We start from the raw sequence: 15,657 nt of genomic DNA, 5'->3' as shown, positions 1-15,657 counted from the left end.
GGGACAGCCCTATTAAAACACAATAGGAGGGTTGAGCTATAAATAAATCTGCATTGACAGTTCTAAATCCTATTTGTGACTGGACAGACTTGTGTCCAGATGCGTACACCTGCTCTGATATTGCAAGAAAGCAGACAAAAACAAAGCTGTCCCTGATAGTGGCTCATTAAACTCAACTCAGACCATTTTAAATGCTAATTCTGCAGTGGCCCGTGGGCATTCTGCATTAATGCCAGCACTTTTTTCTGAATCCAGAAGACTGGAGAGCATCACATGAATATCAAACATTGTGTATAAATTAAATTGGAGATTTGGACTGAAATGACTTTGAGCATCTGATTTAAATTAAAAATTCCAAATGCAAAGCCCACTTTGGAAAATGAAATGGAATTTGTACTTCAGAGCCATCAACTCTCTCAGTTGTTTTTATTCTATAACAAGCACTTATTATGATGAGAGCTATTAAAGCCAGCAGTAGGGGAGACCGTGTCAGCAGCGTCTGTAATGTCAAAAGCCTCTGTGAAACGTCCATAAAGAGGCTTTTCAGTAGGTTCTGCCAATGCCAAAGGTCAGATTACGCACATAACTGCTGTTGCTTTACCAGTCTAATGGACAGAGTCCTGACAAACCACTCACCAAGAAGCAGCTGCCCTCTGTCTCATATCGACAGGTGGAAAAAAAATAAAAAATTAATACAATCGACTCGCACAGTCATGCCTGCTGACATTTCCAATCAATAGGCCTCTATAATTGATCAATCTGCTGCAGCTGCAAACTTCTAAACGGTTTCAACAAACAGCTCCAGACTAAATAGTTTTTAACAAGACAAATCGGTGAGCCTAAAAGGGCATCATTAGATATTAAAGCAGAAGCAGCAACTTGTCTGTGCTGGCCTTGGGCGTTCTATTTAGAGTCAGTAATAAATGGTTTGCTCACCAGTATCATCTGTCGCCTTGCCTTGGCAGTCACTTAGCTTTTCTCTCAGGGATTTTATCACACAAAGAAATGCAGCAGAAGGCCTATATTGGCTTATGTGACTGCAAGGTAAATATCAGGGATAATAATAGCTATTTCTGTGGGAAAGAAAATAGTTACTCATATAGTACTCAAACTTTGATTCATAGCAATCATCATATTGATCCATAATATTTCCTCTGTGGAACACAATAGATGATAAAAAAAATAAAATAAAAAAGCTTCTATCATAGGATGAAATGGGGTCAGTTGGGTCTAATCTTTCATTGTATATGTAGTGAAACAGTTCCTCATTTTTCAAAAAAAAAAAAAATTTTCCTACTTGTTACTTTGCACTTTTTGTTAGAAAACATTTACTATTTAAGTTTTTTAAAGGTATCTAATATTTTGATACTTAATTTCCATTATCTAAATATTCTTAAGAGTTAAAAGTTTGTTGTCATTTGAAAGTGTGTCTTGCATTATTTAGCTTTTATATGATGATTATATATTCATTGGCATAAAATAGTCTTAAAATTAGAAAAATATTGTTTATTGCAATTATTTTCGGGCAATCGCACAACAAACAGTTATGACAGGCCTACTTGTGAGTGTCCACAACTTTATTCCGGAGATCTTTTGACAGTGTCTTACCACCCAAAGTGGATTGTTTGCTTCAGTTGCACTACCAAGGACTGAAATGCTCTTCCATTAGCTGTGCTTCTTAATATACAGAATTACAGAACAGACCTCATAAAACCTGTTTTTTTAAACTTCCCTAGTGCATCTATGTGGATATATTAAGTGAATAAATTAAAAACTTCCAGAGACAAGAAACATTTGGATATTAAACATTTGGAAACTATTTATTGAACATTTATAACCAAATCTCTTTTAAATACATCATTTATTCTATACTTTCTGTCTCAGTGACAAAGAATACCATTATTTACACTTTTTATATGGAATGTTGAATGACACTTTAAGGCGCAAAGTCTTTTGGCTTTCATTTGATCAGAACAACAGTGAAAGAAAAAGTTAATGAAGCTGTCAGGAAGGGTGAAAATCATGATTATTCAGCTAAGAGTAAATGAACATGCCTTGAAGTCCTCATTTCAAGTGCCTTCAAATGAGGCAAAGTTTATAAATTATACTCTGAAAAGAAAAAAATCTTTGTATATTATACATAACTTGCTACACACTCCCACACACATCGCATCTGCATCTCCTAGGCGACAGTTTTGAAGGTCTGCAATATCAAGTTAGTTTGGTGGATCAGCCTGTTGGCACTGATAAAGACGTTTATTGCCCTGCAAATGAGAAAGAGAAAGTCAGTGCTCAGGACATCAATTGGCTGATCATTTTTCATTGAGAAATGCATTTTCATAGAAGATGTAAAATAGATGTCTGCTAGAAGCATGAGGGCACTTTGAAAAAACGTCCGTTACTGTCTGCTTGCTTACTTTCCATCTTTGAAGTATGTTTTCAGCGTATCACTGAAGCTTTTGGAGTACTTCACAAACTCCTTCTTTTGGTGTTCAAGTGCCTGGGGAAAAACATTAAAAAAAATGGTAAATGAAAATTTTCTGGATTTACTCACTCTCAGGCCATTCAAGGTGAAGATGAGTTTATTTCTTGATCAAAAAAGTTGATTTGCCATGAATGGGTGCCGTCAAACAGAGTCCAAACAGATGATAAAAGACATCAAAATATTGTAAAGTGAAAAACTGTGTTTTTGTAAGAAATCCATCAAGGTGTTTTAAGTTTAAGCCATTGAGTCCATAAACCATAATAACATTTCCACCAGTGAAGGCCATTCCATCTTCTCATATCAAAATCCAGTGACTTAACTGTTTTCACTTGTAAACCATGCATGATCTTAGAATATTTATCGCCTGATTCAGAGGAGACGGAGGAGACTGAAACTACTAGTTTGGAGTAAGCGTTATCATTGGAGGACTTATTTGAAGTAAAAAATATCTTGATGGATTTGTTTAATTACACAGCTAACATTATACATTAAACACTAAATTACATTAAACAGCTGTTTGGTCTCTCATTCTGACGGCACCCATTCACTGCAAAGGATCCACTGGTGAGCAAATTATGCAATTCTACAATTCTCAAAGTCTGTTTTCTCATCTTGGATGAGCTGAGGGTGTACATTTCTTTAAAAAAAATGTCAATTTTCGGGGGTGCTTTAACTTAATCCCAATATTATTTACAAAAAATATCCCAACTTGCTTGTGCAACAATGGAACTTTAATCTGTGAAATAAGAAATACTTACCCTGCGATTCTGATACTGATATTTTTTAAACACATTGTTGACTGTGTCCAGCAGCTCTTTTATAGCACTGGCGATGTCTCTGTGGAAATCAGCGAGAGGTCAGGAAAGATGAACACATTTATGAAGAGCGAAGCACTGACTCAGCAGTCAGGAAAGTAAAGAATGGCAAGATAATAGAAAAGTGGCCCGTTAAAATGCCTACAAATCCTTCATGTTTGAACATCTCCTGAGGTCTATGTATCCATGGTATTGTCAGCTATTTGAGATTGCTTTGTCAATTAATTGTTGGCTGATTGCTTGATTAAAACTAAAGAACTAGACCTTAAGCAAGACTATGATGAGGGGTGAAAAATCAATAGGCTCCAAACGATTTTGACTGCAGTTATTGTGTGATCATTACTCTAGTTTTTTTTAAGTAAGTACAACATAAGTATTCATTTAGCAAATGCTTTTATCCTAAGTGACATACAGTATACTTATTACTGGGACAATTCCTCTGTAATGACTGGAGGTTAAGTGTCATGCAGATCATTAACCACTATGCCATCAAGGTGAAACAAGGGACAGGATTCTCACTTTATGGTCTGTAGGAAGCGCACTCTGTCATTGATCTCATCTGGGATTTTACTCAGGATATGTTTGAGGGCTCGTGCTTTCTCGTTTAGGTCCTGGAATTCCTGCTCACGTCTTTCAATTAAGTACTCTGTAAAATATGAATCACAAAACATAGCTTCAGATAAAAAAACAGGTGCACATGGTCACAAGAACCACCCTGTTCTTTACTGGAAAAACAAAGGAACTTTTTCATTTTGAGTGTTACTGCAGGATAGATCCAGAAATATGGACTGTTCCAGAAGCAAATTATGTTGTTTTTTTTACCTTCCACGTCATCTGCAGCCATGCGCAGTAGTGACTCTGTGAAGTTGATCTCCACGTTCTTCTTCTCCAGAATCTTCATGATGATATCCTGAGTGAGGCCTGGGTTCTCCTTCTCTGCCTTTGGAGGGTGGCATTGATTGAAGAGAATTAAACTCACGTCAGTAAACTTCATTTTATGTTGAGCATGAAATTAATCTTAAAAAAACAAAAACAAATACATCACAAGGGCCAGATAAAAAGAGATAACATGTCAGAAAAATAAATGTTGTATTATCGGCATTTGCAAGCTGATGAATGGACACTTTCAGGAAGCCTTACTTTGATAAATGCTGCCCGCAAAGTCTGTGCCGCGGACAGGTTTATCCTCTCCAACTGTCAACAGAAAGAAATCAAAAAAGATGTTTCATATTCACATACTTTATGATATATCATCAACTGTTTTAAGTTACAAAATGTAAAAAAAAAGACATTTATCAAGAATGTACAATGTACAAAACTTTAATTATAGCAATTTAAAATAACTTTTCTATTTAAAAATATTTAAAAATGTAATTTATTCCTGTTTTGGCAAAGCTGAATATACAGCAGTCATTCCAGACTTGAGTGTCACATGATTCTTAAGAAATGAAAATGGATCAAAAGTGACAATGAAGACATGTTTAATGTTATAAAGGATTTCTATTTCAAATAAATGCTGTTCTTTTGAACTTTGTATACATCATGATTGAGCACCAAATCAACATATTTAGAATGATTTCTGAAGAATCATGTGACACGCAAGTCTGGAATGACTGCTGTATATTCAGCTTTGCCAAAACAGGAATTAATAATTTTTAAAAAAATATTTTTAAATAGAAAAGTTATTTGAAATTGCTATAATTTAAGTTTTAACTGTGCTTAAAAAAGAATTCAGCCTTGATGAGCATAAATTGTACCAAGCCTAAACTTTAAATAAGTACAGTATGCTGTCCAAATGTATCAGTTTGCACAACAAACTTCATGGAAAATGTTTTTATTGTCTGCTAAATGACTAAATGTTACACAAACATAACTTATTCTTGTGTGTGACAACACTACATATTTGCTTAAATGTAAATGTAAATACCTCATTGAAGACGGGGTACATGACTGCATATAATGTCATAGAGACTATTGAGTTTGTCTCAGCTTCATTCTTCATCTCTTCCATTGTCATCCTCGATGGAGGCCCACCACAGGAAAAAACGGGCAGTTGAGCCACACAATTCACTCAGTTCTCTCAAGCACTCTACATTTGAAAAGAAAACACTGAATTAATGGATATCTACCAAAATATCTATATAACTTTATAAAACTTCAAGTAATAATAAATCACTTCATGATGAATTTTCAACATTTAAAGGAACAAAATGTTTAAAGACTGTTAAAGAAGTTTTAAACACATTTGTGACAACTAAGAGGTCTCTGAGCTGCAATTAAAAAGATGCGATTGATAATATAACTCTTATTGCATTTAAATCAATATTATCAAATTTGTCTCAATGTAAATATATTTAACGCATATGATTTATACCAAAAGATAACAGTTAAATAAATAATATTTTTGAAGGAATGCTATAAGGTTTCATTCTGTCAAAGTTGACTGCAAAGCCACACCTACACGACAATCTAGACATCTTGTTTTTGTCACAAAAATATAGTCTAGAAAGTCCATGCTAGTGAAACTAAGCTTAATTATTTAACCTGCTAAACCGTCCATTACAGTGGGCATGCAGCAAATGTTTTTCTAGTCTCTTTATTATCACGTCACAACCCCACCGGCTCCTCTCGGTTTAGTTTGGTTGTTTTTAAACCGTATAAAAGCCGAATCAAACAGACCTCATTCTGACGTTATTGAAGCTTTGCCTATTTCTCAATTGATTTTAAGAGTTAGCAGCCTAGCTAACTCCTTCATACCCAGACAGAAGCAGGCTGGCTATCAAAGTTAGCAGACAGATCTGTTCATCTCGATGTCTGTACATTTAATATGATCACAATCTCAACAGAAATACCTGCTCTCGTCTTTGCCTGCACGTCCCACTGCTGAGGGGTAAGTAATAAAGGTTTCCTTGACGCTTAGCTTATAGCAATGGTTAGCAATGTTATTTTATTTATTTATTTATTTATTTTTTCTTCGGAAGTCGGAAGTTTGCTGCGAGAAAGCTGACGACTTCCGTCTCCTGACCAACCAGATCGCTCCTTCCATGGGCGAAGGTTTTATTGCGGATTGCAACCACGATTTATCAGGTGCATACCGTAACCTACTGTATTGGAGCATGTAGCATGAATTATATCTCAATGAATATTTACATTATTAGAAATTTTTAAAAAAGTAAAAAATAACATACTATCTAAACCCTATAATATACCCCTGTATCCTTCAGATATTCCACAACAGCATCCTGTGCATCTTTCTCCTGTTGTTCCCAAAACACCTTCAAGGTTCAATTTTCTTCCTGATTTATCTTTTGCGTTAATCTAATCTTTTCTTTCCTATGCAATGCAACACTATATGTTCTGAATTTTCTGTGATTTTACATTCATCCGATTTACCTTTACCTAACAAAAAAAAAAAAAAAAAAAGTTTTATTTAACCCTGTGGTCAAACCTCAGCGTGGTTAAAACTGATCCTCCGTTCTATTCCTTCCATTCACATCCTATGCATTGATACATTTCTGTATACTGTAATATTTCCTAAGGGCGTCTCATATTTTGTATTAAATATGATATAAAATACTGTATACATATTTTAAAATCATTTTATTTGCAAAACAGTAAACATACAACATTTACTTTTGCAAAAACAAATACAGATATATAAATAATAGTATGCGTGGTTAAGAGAAGAAAAAAAATGTAAGGGGGTGAACATGAACAAAAGAACCACATTAATCAGAATTTTAATAAAGCTAAAAAAAAACCACATTTGTTTTTATGTAAATATTTCAAATTATAATGTATTTTATAAGTACATTTTATGTCCACATTTTTAAATTATTTAAGTTTCCTATACATTTCATTTTATAATAACACAAACACAACACAATTTTTTAGGGAAAGTCCAGATGTGCATTAAGTTCTCAGAAGAAAGTAATACACCAGACAAAAAGTTAAATGTTTCTTTTCTTCTTCAACTTTGTTGTAATTTCAGTCCCTTTACTACTTTTAATAAGTGTAAAGAATGAACTGAAGATTAATTGGAATATTTCTCCCTGACATAAGAAATTAAAAGTTGACTTATTTTCATTCAGCAGGGTGCCAGTTCATATCGCCTTAGAAAGATCAAGAAGATACAATGCTTTGATTAAATATAAATGCTAAACAACTCCTTGTACTTGGAAGTAAAAGGCACTTGCACAAGTAGTCACTTCTTGGGGGGAAAACAAGGGATCACAGTTGTTGCACTTTAGTTTTCTGCTAGAAGAGATGTGTAAAGCCACTCAGCAGACACTAGAATCAGTCCCCTTCACATCTCAGGCTTTTGATTGCTTTCCCCAAGATCTTCTTCAATCCTCTTTTTATCGTTTTTTTCTTGGAAACTCTCCATCTGATTGGCATCATTTTCAGCTTCTGTGTATTCATTCATGGCCCTGAAACAAAATATTGTTTGATATTTCAAATCTTCTGTGCTCAAAATTCACTTATTTAGCCTGTCAAACATTTTGTGCATATACATTCTAAATACACTGTTCTGCATTTTCAGCTAAAGTACAAAGTTTTCTACATGTTTCTCACTACTGTTATTTGACTGATAGGAAAGGACTTCTTCTTCATTTGGCTGACCTGTGCTCCATTACGCTCACTGTAGGGATCATCTTCACTCTCTTCCTCTTCTGCTCTCTTCTGTCTGTCATGCACTGAGTCATCAAGAGTCTAATGGATGTCGCAGTGGGGATGATGGGAACAAGTCATTTTTCATGTAGCATTTTGTATCACTTCCTCAGCACACCAGTCCATCAATGCCTGTATTCCCTCACCTCATCCTCTACATCATCCTCATATTCCTCATCTGGTTGGTCCTCTTGCTGCTCTGGATTGCCTGCCACCTATTGATATAGTGCTTCAGTAATCTGCTTATCGTTCCATACCAGTGGATTTAGTTCTTCTGCTGGGAACTACTAACAGCAGCTTTGTCAACAGGTTTTTACATTTATTTACAATTAGTATTTTGTCTAAATAAAAAATAAAAAAATAAAAATAAAATAAAACATTTTAACTGCTACAACATTATAGTGTGCAATATGAAAATGGATATTCATTTTAAAGCTTGCTAAAGTTATTACACGGTTAGTGTTTTTTAATTTACTTTAAGATGACAAAGGTTATTTAAATCTAATAAAACCTCAGTAAAAAAAAAAAAAGATATACACTATAAAAGTTTTTGAAATCTCTTATGCTCAGTATGACTGTATTTATTTGATTAAAATACAGTAAAAACTGTAATAGTGTTTTTATTTTCATATATTTTATAATGTAATTTATAATGTAATATATTCTAAAATGTAATTTATTCATGTGATGGCAAAGTGGAATTTTCAGCATCATTACTCCAGTACTCAGTGTCACGATCCTTTAGAAATCAAACAGCAACAAAAAACAAAAGCAACAACAGCAATTTCTTTTAAATGTTTTTATATATATATATATATATATAAAAGGCTTTACAGTCAGTTTAATGTGTCCTTGCTAAATAAAATTAATTTATTTCAAAAATAGATATAAATAAAAAAAATAGATCTTACTGACCCCAAACGTTTGAATGGCAGTGTGTTTAATATTGCCAAATAATGATACGTAAAAAAAAAATCCTAGGCAAAATTAATGAAATAATATTTGAACAAATATAAATGAATAATATAAGAGGAGCTTGTCTGTATCCTTCTTGTTAACTCACCACAAGCTGCTCATCCTCTTCAGGCCTGATCTCATTCACATTGGTCTTGTATTCGGTTTCTTCTTCTGCCTCTTCAAATTCATCTTCGTTCTGGTTGTTACCCTCATTCACAGCGTTCAGTTTTTTTTCTCCTATGCCCTGCTCAAAGGAGTCATTTAGGGAGAGAGAATAAGTCATTAATAGAAATCTTAAACTTCAAATGATGTAATTTCCTGTGATAAAACTTTAAACAAATTGTAATTTGCACTTCAAAGTCAAATAATTTAGCTTTTTTGAGAAATAATACAGAGAAAACACAGCCACAGTGTTTATGCCACACTGCCTTAATATTATTGAATAATTAATTTATGACTATGCATGCAATTTGTCATTCACACAGTGTGAAATCATTTTTTTTTCCCTCTCTACACAGATTCATGAACAGCGTAAACGAACATTGATCTTTTTAAATCTGTTTCAGGTCTCTTTCATGTCTGATCATGCAGTTCTTAATGCAAAGACTCTCAGTGCAGAGGAAAATTTGCAAATGCAGATCATAAAAGAAACTGACACATTATATATATATATATAATAACATACACACTGCATTATCAGACACACCTTGTCATGCTTTTGAGTCTCCTTTACATCATCTTGTCCAGCCATAATATAGTGTGATTGGACAGTATTCCCTGTTAATAAAATGTTACTTGTATTACTTTGTGAAATTTAACATCAATTTCTGAGTAAAACCTTTTACTTTTTTCAGCGTAGTAACATAAATGTGCCATTTAAATGTATCCCTGAAGGAATTTTATATATATATTATATATATATATATTTTTTTTTTTTACAAATCTTAGCTTGGTAGCACTTTGTACTTTTGTGCTAGAACCCTTAGCTAAAATTTAGCAAATATCTGCCACAGAAATATCATTCCTTACCAGCGATCACTGTATCCAAAGCCTCAAAGTGTACTTTGGTTCTGTGAAGTGGCTCTGTCTGTGTCTGTTTCTCCAGGCTTTGGCTTAGCGTGTTGCGAGGGTTAATGCCCAACTCTACTGGGTTTGATAAGGAATGTTCCATCACTGCCTTTTTCCCCTTATCCTCTCCTCCTCTATCCTTTGATGTGCTTTTCTCCTCTTTCTTGCCATTTCCCTCAGAAAAAATATCAATTTGCTGAGGCTGCTTCATTGCCACTTTGGTCGCATTGTTATTTTCAATCTCCAGCACACCCCGAGGGGATAACCCTTTTTCATTTTCCTCATATCCTTCCACCTGTAAAGGAGAAACATCCGCATGACCAAAGTGTGGTGTGGCCTGATGATAAGACACTTGCATTAGCCACAGTCACACATTTACATTATTAGGTTACACGAGTCATCTCATCCTGGAGTTGACAAACTAGCCCAAATGGCCTTTGTGTATACACTTCAACTGCAATAGAAAGTGAGAATAATTTCAAAAAAGGATTAAGACTTAATCCATTTGTGATGTGAGAGTGTGAACAGCACACATTCAAGTCTACAGTAGGCTAATCCACAGGCTTCCTTACTAATAAAGGCAAAGTAAAAAAACAAATAGTAAATGAGTCACTTGTTCCATTTCCTTCTGTACCTGAATTGGCTTATTATGCAGCTCCTCATTTAGACGTTCTACTGTCTCCAGCATATAGCTTTGGGTGCGTTCAGTAGCAAATTTATCAATTTTAGCAGCTCGGCCTGCACTGGATGCTTTATTGCGATTCTCCTTTAATCGCCTCAGCTCATCCACCTGAAGCTTTATCCAAACATTGAATTAGGATGGAATTAAATGTTTCTCAAGTGATACTTTGTGATGCATGGATCGGGTGATGAAAGTCAAATAGTATGAGAGCCGACTCTATGAAAGAAAGATGCTAACTCAGCACAGAGACTGTAAAATGTCAATTAAATATACAGCCGAGGAGAAAACGCATTGAATTTATAATGTTATATATTATAACCTTCATAAATAATTGTTATAAAACATCTTCCCCATTCTTATTTGAGAACAAAGGTTTATATAGTATGACACTACTGAAGAAATTATCCCTGCAATGTAAGAGCAGGAAGAATAAGTAGTTTACATGTTTGAATGTGTCACAGTGGCACTTTATAGCCAGTCAGATATAATGTCAGTATTAAAAGGGTCAGATGCCAGGATGATGCATGAACCTGTGGTCTGAGGCAAAGAAAATGATCAACCATAATATGAGACTTTTGATATGCTTAAGATGTAAATATGGCTAGGCATGACTTTCCAACAAACTTAACTCCATTTAAAATCTCTTTGAACATTTTTCAGCTGTCTTTATAGGGTGAGATGGAATGAAATGAGGTGAGAATATGATTAGTAGGTTAAAAAAGTTTAGAGTCAGTTACATTGTTTGAGAGAAAGAACAAATACTTCTATTCAGCAAGGATATATTCTATTGATCTAAAGTGACAGCAAAGACTTATACATTGTTAGCAACAAATCTTTCTATTCATTAAAGAATCCTGAAAATAAATTACTGTTTTTATAATAAATTAATAAATTAACTATTTTACTGTATTTATTTAACAAATTCAGCCTTTGTAAGCATAAGAGACTTACACTGATAGCAAACACTGTAAATTAAATGTTAATAATAATATTGGGATACCCAGCAATCAGTTGTTCTTTATTTGCCAATTTGTTTTTGTATTAGTTAAAGGTGTGGCAGTGGCAGAATGTGATATACTTCAAGCATGATACAAACACAAACACATCCAGATTCTGGCTAATGTAAAGCAGTAGTCATGACTGTGTTTTACCTGGGCTGCAACAAGTGCATTTTTGTGGTCTTGTAATGTGAGTGAGAGATGATCTTTGGAAGCTTTCAGGTTTTTGTGCTGTTCCTGGTGAAGACGAAAAGAATAACTATAATTTCAGTATGTTTAGAATAGTAAATGTCCAGGTTTTAGGACTACAAACACCAATAAAATACAATCTTCATGCAAATTATGTAAAACTTCCTTTAAACCCTAATCATATAATGCATCACCCAATCCTTTGCAGTTTCTCTGACCTGCACATCAAGTAACTGTGTGTAGATGTCCTGATGAGCTTTCCGCAGCTGTCTGTTCTCCTCTCGAAGGTTGTACACATTCTCTAAAAGGAGGAGATCTAGTGATGAAAAACTCTAGAAAATATACAAGGTCAGGCGCATTTTATATTGCTTAAAGTCTTAAATCTGATTACTCTGAATGCATACAAGAGTTTCACACAGATTTACCTTTCAGTCTCGATATTTCAACCTCCTTCTCCCTCTGCAGGTTGTCTATTTCCAGCCTGTGCTCATCCAGAACATGTTCATGATCCTGCCCTTGATTCTGGTTCTTCTCTTGAAGTTCATAATATTGCATCTTCAAGTCTTCATGCTGGGACTGATTTAGTCATTTACAAAAGATGTCAGAATTATTATGTTTATTATCATCCACAATTAAAATGTCAGTTTTGTAAGTAGTTTTTGGACTTCTAAGAACTTCCATTATGCCATCTCACCTTCAGTATTTGATGCTGTGTCTGCAGAGCATTTAGTCGATAGGTTGATTCTTGCTGTTAGGTCAAACAAAACTGTAAGTAATTATGCATCCACAGCAGCTGACAGCAGCTCTATCCTGTTTACACATCATTAGTAATCAAAACACCATATGTTTTGAATTACCTTTTCTTTGTTGAGGGTCTTCTGTGATTCCCGCTTAAACACAAGCAAATCTATGATGTATTGACAATCAATAGAGGCTTTTAAAAACAAAGGTGAAGCAGACTGCATTCAGCACAACCTGGACTCATTATCATTCAATGTTTATTATCATTATCAAATCTCATCCAGATTAAGTGGGTTGTGTGTATCAGGAAATCAATTATTGTGCAAATGAACAGGACATTACCTTCTTCAGCCTTCTTATGCTCAAGTCTTTCTTTCTGGAGGGATTTCTCTATCTTAGAATGATGCTCATATACCACTGAAAAGATAAAAAAAAAAAATCAGTATAAGCACTCATATGCAAATGTAATGTATATACAAATTTCCATAAATAAAAAGTTAAAACATATATAAAACTGGAAAAATGTCTTATATTAGCAAATATATCAACCCCATACAAAAATACATTTTGGACATATATGTCACGTATTCATCCATTCTAAAACCAGTCAGTACGTGTTAACATAAAATATAAAAGATGAACATGTTTTAAAAAATTATTACAAAAACATATATAAACAGATTTATATATATATTGATTTTATTATTATTATTATTATTTTTTTTTTTTTTTTGCATAATGGTTTTATTTTCAGCATAATTAAGCAAATGTTATCCCCAAATCATTAATGCAAATATCTTCTCATTAGAGTATTATGAAAAATATTAATATATAAATTATTTTATTTTAGTTAAACATGATGGCAGCACATAGTGTACTGTCTTTAATGAATTCCAGTAAATTGGTTTTCATTTAAACATTTTTTTTTTTACAGTAATATATTACTGGAAAATATTGAGAAAAAGAATACCAAACACTTTATAGTGATTCTTTGTGATTATTTACTTAACTGACAATAGTAGATTACATTAATTTTTAGCCAAATATGACTTTTTACTGTGTTCTTTTGGAATGAAATGTGATCTGGACATTTCTTGACGGGTTTCACGAGATTTGCCTATATATTATGAACTCAATAATCTGGCACAGAGAGGTGAAAATCCTCAGTGTAGTGTTACCCAAATTTTGTCAAAGGACCCCATTCAAAAGCTTAGAGGCAGAAAGCACTGCCATCAAGTGAAAGCAAATAAGTATTCTCAAGGAATGTTGCTCACAAGAAAATCTTGATGCTGTTCTTATGTGTGTCCTCTACTTAATTATATACCAACTATTATGTTTGGATAAGAGGAATTAACAAACAGGCCAAAACATTTTCAATAGAAATCTATGCATCAGATATCTCAAAACAATCAGATAAGCCCTAATCAAACATCTAATACAAAGTGTCTTCGCTGTAGGATCTTTTCATTCATTTTCTACCTTGCAGCTGTGCAGAAAGTGACTCTTGATGCTGCTGGTACTTCAAAGCCGTCGCCTCAGTCTTTTTCAGCTCTTTTTGCATCTCATATGAGATCATGAAGGCGCACAGCGTCCCGCAGACGAAGATGAGAAGCAGGAAAGACTGAAATATTCTTCTCTGTCGTCTCGAACAAATTCCCTTCCCCATCCTTTCCTCCTCTTCTTGAGTAGACCGTAAAGACTACGTGCCATCCGATTCTTCAGTAACGTAAATGTTTAGGAAAGCCACAATGATCCGTCTATTTATTTTTTTCTCCTCTCGATGCTGCCCCTTTAAATGGCGCGCGAGTTGATCTCACGTAGACTTCTCGAGTTAGCTCTAATTATAGGCTACTTATCCCTTCCGGAAAAAGTAAGCCCAACTAATGGCTATGAATTGGATTTTTCAAATCTTTCATACGTGTCATTCTCAAAGGACTATCATTACAGTCAGTTTGTTTTAACCAACTCCTCCCTTTTGAGTACAGTGCCACCCAGGGGCCAATGCGCTGACATAGAACAATATTGACTTCCAACAGCTACTGTATACTTCATAACGCATTTCAGAGATTTTTAGATGAATCAACATTAGAAATCCATCCGAAAGGCGACAGATTCTATTTTGTTCTATTGTATTTCCTATTATGTTTATCAGCGTTTTGTTGTGAAGAAATACTGTGAAATTTTAAACATTGCTGAAGTGAAATTCAAACGTATAGGCTAAATTCTAAATTGTATGTAGGTACACACAACTAAATCATATGTTCGTACTTTGTGCATAATATGACAATTACAAACAATAAAATTTTTATTGTTATCTTATTCTCATTTCTTGCTGCTGCAAATGAAAACACATGAAATTCAAATGAAAAACTTGGAATGAAATGAAAACACTTTGCCCATATTATGCAAATATACAACGATTTTGCATTCACATATATTATAACTCTTTGTCTAAGATCTTAAATGAAAGTTATTAATAATTCAAGCTGTTTGGATTTCCAAATGAGCTCTATAATTTTAATTACTTTATGAACAACATATGTTATACTAATCTCGGTTTCATTCAACAACTTTACTCTACCATTGTCATGTTACAAATATTTTTATGATGATTAAACCACATTGTAATGCAGAAATAGCAAGTAATATGCATGAACTTTTAAATATACAGTCATTGGTACTGATGTGTTAGGCCTTCAGGATAAATAATATAGTCGATTATAGTTAACTTTGGTTAAATATAGTCTATATTTAGGTTGACATGACGAAGTTAAGTCATTTAAAATGAGAAGGGCTATTTTGACCATATGCCTACCACACCACTGGAAAGTACTGCTCATTGTAATAATCATTACATGTACACATGTGTGTGTCATTTCAGAGTTACTGCCATTACGGTTAAAGCACACGCCTTGTTTTGGTCATTTTATATTATTTGTGGTCAGACTGGACCAACTGGCAATAGTTATACTGGAGCAACACAGCAATATGCCAGACATTGTAAATTACTAAACTATAGAAGAGGGAAAATCTGTTTTTAATTATTAGTAA

General features: G+C 33.9%; 2 protein-coding genes across 5 annotated transcripts; both read right to left on the bottom strand.

Annotated features, from left to right (window-relative positions):
- Nucleotides 1-1,793: 1,793 nt before the first annotated feature.
- LOC113119504 (programmed cell death protein 10-B) lies at nt 1,794-6,296 on the bottom strand. The gene is made up of 8 exons (XM_026289038.1): nt 6,153-6,296; nt 5,228-5,389; nt 4,441-4,494; nt 4,123-4,240; nt 3,820-3,946; nt 3,244-3,322; nt 2,418-2,500; nt 1,794-2,264 (listed from the first exon to the last, which is right to left on the bottom strand). The coding sequence occupies exons 2-8, from the start codon at nt 5,315-5,317 to the stop codon at nt 2,183-2,185; spliced, it is 633 nt and encodes a 210-aa protein (XP_026144823.1). The 5' UTR covers nt 5,318-5,389; nt 6,153-6,296; the 3' UTR covers nt 1,794-2,182.
- An 817-nt stretch (nt 6,297-7,113) lies between these two features.
- LOC113119325 (Golgi integral membrane protein 4-like) lies at nt 7,114-15,654 on the bottom strand. Of its 4 annotated transcripts, none has more exons than XM_026288715.1 (14): nt 14,086-15,654; nt 12,949-13,023; nt 12,723-12,772; nt 12,560-12,613; nt 12,291-12,441; nt 12,084-12,166; nt 11,830-11,913; nt 10,631-10,792; nt 9,958-10,291; nt 9,635-9,705; nt 9,035-9,172; nt 8,118-8,186; nt 7,924-8,013; nt 7,114-7,730 (listed from the first exon to the last, which is right to left on the bottom strand). In XM_026288715.1, exons 1-14 carry the CDS (start codon nt 14,270-14,272, stop codon nt 7,719-7,721), a joined length of 1,560 nt encoding a protein of 519 aa, XP_026144500.1. In that variant the 5' UTR covers nt 14,273-15,654; the 3' UTR covers nt 7,114-7,718. The 4 variants fall into 4 exon arrangements, with proteins under 4 accessions (XP_026144500.1, XP_026144523.1, XP_026144517.1 ...); XM_026288738.1 differs by having other exon boundaries at nt 12,723-12,755; nt 14,086-14,145; XM_026288732.1 differs by lacking the exon at nt 10,631-10,792.
- Nucleotides 15,655-15,657: the final 3 nt, after the last annotated feature.

This window comes from Carassius auratus, chromosome 2, assembly GCF_003368295.1.
Source record: "Carassius auratus strain Wakin chromosome 2, ASM336829v1, whole genome shotgun sequence".
Lineage (NCBI taxonomy): Eukaryota > Metazoa > Chordata > Actinopteri > Cypriniformes > Cyprinidae > Carassius > Carassius auratus.
The sequence above is the reverse complement of the archived record's forward strand: the minus strand, read 5'-3'. Positions and strand labels throughout refer to the sequence as shown.